At 39.2% G+C, this 9,809-nt stretch overlaps 1 protein-coding gene across 3 annotated transcripts; it reads right to left on the reverse strand.

Annotated features, from left to right (window-relative positions):
• Positions 1-1,905: 1,905 nt before the first annotated feature.
• Positions 1,906-9,314, reverse strand: ncoa4 (nuclear receptor coactivator 4). Of its 3 annotated transcripts, none has more exons than XM_058385746.1 (10): positions 9,155-9,314; positions 7,200-7,326; positions 6,155-6,295; positions 5,891-5,979; positions 5,542-5,650; positions 5,157-5,255; positions 4,919-5,050; positions 2,835-3,860; positions 2,644-2,736; positions 1,906-2,560 (listed from the first exon to the last, which is right to left on the reverse strand). In XM_058385746.1, the coding sequence occupies exons 1-10, from the start codon at positions 9,193-9,195 to the stop codon at positions 2,555-2,557; spliced, it is 1,863 nt and encodes a 620-aa protein (XP_058241729.1). In that variant the 5' UTR covers positions 9,196-9,314; the 3' UTR covers positions 1,906-2,554. The 3 variants fall into 3 exon arrangements, with proteins under 3 accessions (XP_058241729.1, XP_058241728.1, XP_058241730.1); XM_058385745.1 differs by having other exon boundaries at positions 5,157-5,258; XM_058385747.1 differs by lacking the exon at positions 9,155-9,314 and adding an exon at positions 8,255-8,413 and having other exon boundaries at positions 5,157-5,258.
• Positions 9,315-9,809: the final 495 nt, after the last annotated feature.

The following is a 9,809-nucleotide window of genomic DNA, read 5'->3' on the forward strand; positions in this document are numbered from 1 at the left end:
ACCAGATTGGATTCATTCCTTCAGCTTCAGAAACTGCTCTGTCCTGATAAATCTCTCTGTGAATCCCTTATACCTATAAGACTAGGTGTGAGGATACACTGTGGATGAGACACCAATCACAGAAAACCATAAACACACATGTACACCCCTAGATGTGATTTAGCATGGCCAGTCCATCTACTGGCATATGTTTGGGAGGAAACCAGAGTACCTGAGAAAACCGACAAGGATATGGAGACAACATGCAACACTCCCCACAGACAGGAATCTGACTGACCACCAAAAGAAATTCATAGACTGCTATACAATTCACCTGATGTACAGTGGAGGTCAAAGTTAGAGAACATTTTAAAAACAGTTGATTTTGTTCTTAGTCTATCACTCCAAAGAAAGATTTTTCTTAATATTTATCACTCCAAAGAATAGCAACTGTGGGTTATAGCACTGTTCTATAAGCATGTTTTACAAAGTAACCAAAGAACTTTTCCACAAAATATAAAGGTTTTTGTTAAACATACTGATCAAAATTAGAGATGAGTATTCATCATATCACAAAAGAACATTCCAACTAAAATTTCTGAAGGTTACAGCTGTCAGATTTAGTAGGAAGTGTAGAGGCCTTGCTTTGAATGATTCAGCACATCTGCTGGACATCACCAGTATGTCACTCTGCTCTGGAGTGACCTTAATCCTCTATTCTTACAGATCAGTAACTGTAGCAGGTTTCCTTTTGTGGAGGTTTTTAGCTTTAAGGAACTGCTTTGCAGTGCGACAGGGTTCTTGTCTTGCATGAGAGACAATTGCAGGCTGATTGGGAGGTGCTTGCAGGGAAGGAACCACATGTTGGCAAAAGCGATTCTGATAAACATTTGTATTCGCCCTGCTATGTAGCTGTAAAATAGGCTCAACTCATGCTACAGAAAACATCTACCAAACCATCACACTTTCAGCATGTTATATAGAGGAGAACTGGTCCAAAAGTTCACTTTAGTGATGAGAGCAAGTTTAATTTATTTGGGACCAATGGTAAATATAATGTCTGGTGTCAAACTGAACCCCAAGTATGTAAAAGAAGTCAGTGAAAGATGGAGCAGGAAGTGTCATCATTTGGAGAAAGCTTCCTGTATTCTGCAGCAAGATCAAGTTTGATACTTATTTGTCCCAGTCTAAATTCTCAGCAAAATACAGAAAATAAGACTTGATCAGTCAAAATGAGCAAAGAAAGAAAACATGATTGTCTTTTACTGCGTTTAAATATATTTATTAAGAGTTTAAGAGATTGTGGTACAGGGAGCAGAGGACAGAAAGCAAAGAAGCAATAATACTTCAAATAGCCTGGTATATAATTTGTTAGTGACGTATTTGTTCATGTTGCCTTGAACTTCAAAATTACACAATGGGTTTAAAAAAGGGACCCAAATAAAACAAATAAAAGTGGTATTGTCACATTTTGTTACTATGTATTGCACCAAACCCTTGGTCCTTTTAGGGTAAGCTGGCAAAGATTAAATATCCTAAGGTTGCTTGGTAAATCTGCTTAACATCTTATATTTGCTTTATTACATCTTTTACTGGACATCAAGCCCATGCTATCTAGAGCAATATAGCTTTGAGAAGCATCCAAGATGACACAGCAGAAAGGGGGGAAAAAAAAAAAAAAAAAAGCAAAAGCGGTTATAATGTAATAAATGCTCTAATGTTTTCTTGCCACACCATCTTCAGGAAATACTGTAGTGTCCACTCAGTCAAAACACATTCAACTAACAATATAAAGGGATATTTAGAATAAAAACAAACTCATTTCCCTTACACACTGTGGCAAGCCTTACAGGAAGATGAGCAGTTATCAAAATACATTGTGCCAGATTTTTATAGTTTACCCATTTTGTGTGCTTATTTCTTTAAATCTGCTGCTCCTTGCCATTAGATGGGATTTTAGCAAGCATTATCAGCTTTTCTTACACCTGGTCAACAATGCAGGATCATATTTCACCATAGTTTTAAAATAAATGGCTTCTTAAAATGAAAGCAAAGCAGGAACATACAGCTAAGGAAAATGGAAATCAAGTGTGGTGAAGTGTGCCAATAAACCCATCTTTTCTCCTATTCAGGAAGCCATCTGGTGTAAAGAATTATGCTAAATTAGTTAATTAACAATTTAAAAAAAAAACCTCTTGATTTTAATTACTTGAATTTCGATTTATCATTATTCTTGCTCATCGTATAAACTGCTACCTGATAACTCGATCCTTCGGCCATGAATCTTTTCAAACGTTACATAAATCAATTACTCTATTACTTTAGAACATGTAAAAATTTGTTTCACTGGGATGGCAGTGTACTTTCTGCACTAATATTGGTAAAGAGTTCTTCCATTAATAACTACAGCAAAAGATTTGTTAGATGGTTACTTGAACAAGCTTATTCTCTCCTGAGAGCAGGGTTAAGCAGAACAGAATAGTTAGACACTTATGAAATATGAAAATAAGGCAACAGCTTATTGTGTGATGATCAGCAATTCAGTCCACCAAAAGATTTCGGACTGTTTTGGTTTTCACATCTGAAAGAAAGAGAAGTCATTTTATTTTTCTTGTACAAAAGCAGACATTGCCTTTTCAACCAAAATTACAATTTCTTGTTTACCTGAAATGTTGTGCGGTGTAGCCACTTCTCCTTGTCCCCATCAAGCTTGAGACAGGAAAATAAATCACATACACTGGGAAGACCAAGTCTGTCCTGTAAAACCACCAGGAGGGAAGGGGGGGAATTCAGTTTTACATTCCATAATAAAATAATTCATTAATTTATTTCAATTTTTAGGAGTTCTGCCCTACCTGTATATTGGCCCGCTTGCGTAGAAGCCATTTGTCCTCTTCAGCATCTGGCTCTGGTGTGCTCGGACTGTCTTTTGGTGTGGTCTCTGTGCGTTTCTTTTCAGACAATAACCAATTCTCAGATTCCAGGGGTTTTTGGAAGAGACTCTCAGTTTCTCCAAGTAAATTCATGTGTGAGCTTTTCTCAGAAGTGGTTTTCTCTTTCCCCACCAGCTTACAGGGAGAAACCCAGCCTGAGAGAGAGGACAGAAACGGTGCTTCTACTCTTTTGCTGGGATGGAGCCAGGCATCCAGGATGGCCTGCACCTTCTGCTCCTGTAACATGGATGGTCTGTTGGTAGCATTCTTGTCCAAGGGCACACCATTCTTGTCTCTGCCCTCTTTCTTAAGTAGCCAGGCACTCAGAGCCTCCTTCCCACAGTTGGTGTCACACACGCACTGAGCAAAGCTTGAACATTTCTCGTTGGCTTTGCAGTTATTTTCTATAGGGATGGCTTGCTGGAGCCAGACCTCCACTGGATCAGGACTCACAGAAGAGGGAGTGGGAGTAGTGGGAGATGCAGCCCCAGAAGACAGGGGAGTTTTCAGGCACTTGAGCTTGCCGAGGTTCTCAATCTCCACCGCTTTGACACGTGAGGTGCAGCACGAACCACAGTCTGACTTCAGGAGCCACTCACTGGGGGAGAAGTTCTCATGGAAGGGTTTGAACACCTGCTTCCACTGAACTGCATCTGAAACAGGGCTGGGCTCCATCAGCTTGCTGGTTTTGGGGGTAATGAGCCAGTCATCGAGAGCCTCAGCATCATCAGTCTCCTCATCATTCTCCATTTGGACTCCTTCAACTTCCCCTTCTCCCAGGAAGTCATTCTCCTCAATCTTCTCAATGGAGAAAGCAGAGCTGATTGTGCTGGAATTGCTGTTGGTTCGCTCACGTGCAGGTGACTTCTCCTTCATGAGCCACACCTCTAGATCTTTAAGCTGGCCCCAGGCCTTCTGAAAGTCAAAGGGGACAAGAGGGCAGTATGCCTGGAAGAAAAGAGATCAGTGAAAATTAACTGGCCTTTTCCCTAAGCAACATTCATAGCAATTAGTCATGAAAATCCCTGGTAGATCTTTAAGCTGGCAAGTTTAATAAATAAGTAAAAATATTACTTGAACATCTCAATATGTTAATGATTCATAATTACACCAATCACCCAGAAAAACATGAGTCTCTGTCTCAAGGTTACTTCCTCAGACTCTCAGGGAATGTTTCCTTACTAGCAATTTACCTAAAATCCATATCAGCTGCTTCATAAACAAATGTTTATTTTTAGAAATGCTATATAAACACACAATTAAACTGAAATAAATGCCAGTAAAATGCATTTCAATACCTTTCTTTGCAAAAAATGCAGAACAAAACATGCCTACATTACTTCCCACCACCTCTGTTCTATATATAACTCCAAACGCGTCAATGCCACAGACAGACTAACTTTTCAGAAGAGACTTACGAACTTAAATATAGAGATAATGCAAGATTTGATTTATGACTGACAATCTTGCTTTGATTTGATAAGTCAACCTTAAAATGACCAATTTTGAGTGGACGGAGCCACATTTCTTCTATATATATATTTTCACATTGTATGTTGTTTATAATAAAGTGCATCTGTACTAGCCCTCAGTACCCTGCTGTCATTTCAACTGCTCTGCAATACCAAATTCAGATACAACTGACCAGACTGTAGTTTCACAGCTCAGCATATATTTTTTTCCATTTATGATTAGAATATCCTCATTTAATAAAAAAAAAAAAAAAACACATTTCAGCATATTCAACAATAATTTATACTATATAATAAACTATATAATTGCTTTTCACCAATTTGTTTCGTACTGAAATACAGAAAGTATCCATTTCATTTTTTGACACTCAGCAAATGATACATCACCACCAAACCACAGAAATCCATCCAAGAGGAGCTAATCAATTTTTCCAAATGACAAGCAAAGTCTAGCTCTTGATTTTAAAGGTCAGTTGAACACATGTGAAATAATCACGTTAACAGACAGGTAGGAAACAAGCTACAAAAACTCACCTGAAGTTTCTCTCTAGGGGTTAACAACCAATCCTGAGGGTTATTGCTGCCCTTGTATCCAATTGGAGCACTGGTCACAGGACCAGTGAGTAACCATTCAGCAAGTGGGCCTCCCCAGTCTTGATCCAGCTTCTGTAAAGCAAAACCACCAGGCTATTTACACTAACATGAGGAGCTGGAACAAAGTAGGTGACAGTCACATTCTGCCAGTGAAACCTGCATATTGTAAAGGACAAACCTGTCTCTTTGCACCGACAGGGCAGTTTTGTACAAGCCAAGTGTCTTCAGCAGAGCTTGATCTTTGATTGGTTTGGCTGGAGACAGAGGTCTTCAACATCTGCTGAAGTAGGCAAAATGAGTGCCAAGAAAGTTCAATAGAGCACATACCATTCCTGTCAGCTGGGACAAGCACGGTGTAAGGCCAAAGTCAATTTCCACACAGCAAGAAAGATAATAGCAACTGAGATTAAACATCTAACAGTGAACTAAAATCAGTTTTAACTTTAGAGTTCAGTGCTACAGAAATTTAAAGTTTCAACAATCCGAAAGCAAAGATTGCAAAAGAAAAAAAAAAAAGGGAAGTGTTAATCATGTGTGTGTTAATCAAAACAAAATGAGCAAACCTCAGTTGAAATGGTCCCAAAAGAGGTAATAGCTTGGCGCAAGGCACGAGCGTCCGCTTCAAAACTCATCTCTGGTGTTTCCTCAGGACTCAGATTCAGACCAGAAAACCTGCACAGGGCACAAGAGGAGTAACGCTCATAAGCTTCTTGTCTCTGATATATACATAGCATCATCGCATGGGTGTGTGATCAAGCTTGCCTCACTGAATGGCAGATAAGAACAGAGGCTTAAACCACTACAGTGCAGCTACTGAACCTTGTGCCTTGTAAACAGTAATTTTGCTGGGTGAAGCAAACACACCAGCTAAACCAAAGACTTTGAAAGAATCCAGTGTGAATGGCGGCTTACTTTTCCAAGCAGCTAGTGAGTTGACTGGCAAGGTTGTTGCTGTTGGAATTTTGCAGCTGATGGATGAGGATGTCAAACTGCCCCCGGAGCTACATTCAAAAATAAACAAAAAAAACACCACCACCAAGGATGTTATTACCTTCAATAACCAAAGGCTTCAATATCACATCACAGAACAAAGTATTATAGTTACCACATGTTACCAGTACATCGTATACAGGTTTGTTAGACGTGGTAATGAATTCATGTCAGTAATGAACTGACCCAGTGGAGCTGATTTATCTGCTGCTGCAGAGATTCTGTCTTCAAGTGCTCCAACAGGTCAATCTGCTCGAGGAGCCAAACCTCCCGCGAGCGCAGCGTCTCCAAATGCCTGCTGATGCAGCTGTGCAGCTGAGACTTCACCTGAACAGAAACAGTGTTGCAGAGGAATGTACAGTAAGTGAACAGAAGTTATTTAAATAAAAAGTAAAAATATAAACAAAAGAAGAAACGAGAAGTTTCTGATGCTCTCACACACACACGCAAAGAGAATATCCTGTTTGATTACAGACCACTCAAACCTTGTTTTCTGTATCCTGAAGTAAAATAAAAAGTTTAAAATAAAACATGACTGCGTTATATACACAATTTCTCTGCACATTTTAAAGATTAACAATCATTTAAGAATAAAATCTCTTCCATTCTGGAAATACCTAGCTTTCCTACAGTTCCAGGCAAGATGGTTTTATGAAGGAATTTGACAAGTCTAATGCTGGTCAAGAATTTACTCCAGGAGGATCATGCACTAGAGTCAAAGGCAACAAGGAATATGAAGCTAAACATTCATCTACATCCTATTTATACGAGATGGGTCAATGATTCAGCCATGTTAACCTGTCAACCTCACGCTGTAAATAATCTTCCAACTTAGAATTGTTAAAGGGAGGTAGCAATTATTAACCAATACCAAGCCACAGGGATATTGTAATGTCATCCTAACATACAGGTTTTTGACCAGACTTTTACCACATGATACAACATGCATGAGGGCGTGGAGGGGGAACTAGTGGTTATCACGTCATATGCTGTGTACTTCTGATAAAAATGCCCCCTTTCTCTGACTACAAAAAGATTACCCAAAGTACCTGGATAAAGACCTCCTTAAACAACAGGCTTTACAGCAGAAAGCACAAAAATACCAGTCACTGATGAGTAACTGATGCTGCAACTTAAACATAAAAACTGAACAATGCACAATCAAAAACATAATGAAAGGCCTGCAGTGCAGACAGAGCAGCAGATTTAAGACATGTTTAAAGCCTCTCACCTCTCTAGAGTTACCCCTGAGCTGGGCCTCAGCTTTAATCACTCCAGCTATGGCCTCCTCCAGCTGCGCACGCGCCTGAACACACTGCCGGAGGGCCGCGTTCTCTCGCGCTCCTGCTTCTGACATGCTGCAGAGAAACAAGTGCGTTCGTTTATTTGTTACAAAGATGACAAAGTTGATATTTCACCATCAGAGAATAGTGTGTGTGAGAGAATAGTGAGAAATGGGGTAATAAACATTTAACGTGTGAAGTAAGTGCCTCCGGCGGTGAGAGCTGCTGAGACACGTTCAGTTCCGCAAATGACCTTTCGGTTCATTTTAACAAGAAAATGTCTTCATCTCTGCTGGAGTTTCTGTCTGACAAAAACACGTGCTGAACAAATAGCAGTATTTATATTTACAGGGCTTTTTTTTTTTTTTTTTTTTTTTTTACACATCATTTTTAATGCACCTAGAAAAGGTAAATAGAGCTCAGTTTCAACTGCTAAGCGTAGTCTTATTGTCACACAGCTTTGTTGTATTCATTACCATCACACAGATCACAGCTGAACAGATGCTATTAGTTAATGACTGAATTATTTTACTTAGATAAGGAACCCGACGATTCTTGTTTCTTATCTTTTTCTATGTCGACGCTTGTGTAGGAAAAAAAGGACAGGTCAAGATCAAGGAGACGAAGTAATGTCTAATTAAATCATAATGTTAACCATATTGTTCCCAATTCTTAATTACACTGAAATGTCCACTAACAACAAACACGTGTGTGTCAGTGTCACTGAAACTAAGAGCCATTACAAAACGCCGTTTCAATTAACTAACCAACCCGGCATTAACCGGCATTATCAGTAACCTAGCTGCTAAAGTCACAGACCATCATTTAATCCAACACTGACTACAGTTTAAACCCAATATGAACACACGTGTGACAGTAATGGAGGTTGGTGTGTGTTTACAATTTAAGTGTTAAAGTGAAATGTAGAATAAAATGTTTCCATGTAGAGGACCAGCGTGGAGGTGACCGCGTGTAGAGACTGTAGATCATTATTAATGCATACCTCATCCGCTCAATACTGCTCAGTGACACACACACCGAAACTCCTCAGCGATGTTTAGTCTCCAATGATCCTAACACAAAGCTCTAATTATCTATCCTCATGGTTTATACTGCTACCAAGATCTCAAGGGTGTTTTACGCACTTCCTGCCTCCCTAACACCCGCCCCCTATTCAATGATTGGCTGTGACTGTGCGGAAGCACAGCGCACAACCCAATCACAGAGTTTCCTTTGCTCGCAAGCTGGGCAGAAGAAAAAGTTATTCTTTCCGGCGCGAGTCAACCTCCACGAAGACTCTTCCATTTCGCACGTACACACGGGTTGCCAGGTCTACACGTCTTACGCCAAGCCATTACATAAGATTACTTACGTCTTTAATTGTGCGTAAAGACGGTACTTTATTAATACTACACTGTGTGTGTGTCAGTAGCCGATCGACGAATGCTAAAAGTTCGTTTTTATTTATGCCAATTTCTGTATATAAACTCTCGGCAAATTTATAACACGCCTTTGTTAAACAAATCTGGCAACCCCGGGTAAGAGGCACAATGCGGAACCCAGGAAGAGATATGCTGATCTTTCACATTTCCTACACATTTTGTTGACTTGTGCGAAAGTAACGAAGGGACAATACATTTTCCAGTCATGGTTTGTTACTCCAACTAAGCAGAACACAGTTTGCAGAACTGGACGTAAACACTGATTCTCAATATATCTGTAACACGCGAAAACACATTACTGTGAAAAACGGTGTACACGATCACCCGAGAGTGATTTATCTGGCTATTGATCATTATCTATAGAGCAGGATGTTATTTTGTCCCTCAGAAGCCAGACGACAAAATCTACAGCCACATTAAGTTAGCTCATTTGATTTTAATATTTAAAATCAAAGACTTACCTGAGATCTTTCTGTTTGAGTTTGGATGATGTTGATGGCATATAATTATTCGGAGGAAGACTACTGTACAGAAAAAAGGACCCAAACACGAACCGGCAAAATCCACACAGTCAAAATGTCTGAAAGAGGAGCAGATTCTGTCTGACCGTGATACTTGCTACATAGCTGTTGTAGTGACACCTGCTGGTCGCCACGTGTTACTGCACAGAGGTCAGACTTCTACACTCCTTAAAATCTTATAATAATTAAGATAATGCCGATAAACTGTAGTACAGTATTCTAGAGTTGACAAAACGCTTTCAAAAATACTTCCTGATGTCATGGACCAACATGACATCAACCCAAGCATTTAAAAGATCTTTTTAGTGTACAGCACAATACAAATATTTATGTTAATGTAATATTTTATTCATGTGGAAATGATGTAATCAAGTGAATCAAGGAAATGCAGTGCATCAGTTGCAGTGCTTCTGTGATGTAAATGAAGCACAGGTTTACACACAAAAATCATTACAAAGATGTTCCCTTTTTTGTATAGATAGTAATGAATTACAAAATAAAACAACGTGGGTAGATGAACAACTCAGTTTATTATTTATTTATTCATTCATTTATTATTTTTTTTATTTGTTTATTTATTTATTTATTTATTTAG

This window comes from Hemibagrus wyckioides, linkage group LG03 (assembly GCF_019097595.1).
Source record: "Hemibagrus wyckioides isolate EC202008001 linkage group LG03, SWU_Hwy_1.0, whole genome shotgun sequence".
In the NCBI taxonomy this organism is placed as follows: Eukaryota; Metazoa; Chordata; class Actinopteri; order Siluriformes; family Bagridae; genus Hemibagrus; species Hemibagrus wyckioides.

Excerpts from the sequence above, each read along its gene's own strand:
- ncoa4 (XM_058385745.1), bottom strand. The coding sequence starts at position 9,195 with ATGCCATCAACATCATCCAAACTCAAACAGAAAGATCTCAG. Across the intron at positions 5,651-5,890 it reads CTCACTAGCTGCTTGGAAAA|GTTTTCTGGTCTGAATCTGA; the intron begins GTAAGCCGCCAT and ends TGCCCTGTGCAG. Across the intron at positions 5,051-5,156 it reads CTGTCGGTGCAAAGAGACAG|AAGCTGGATCAAGACTGGGG; the intron begins GTTTGTCCTTTA and ends TTTGCTTTACAG.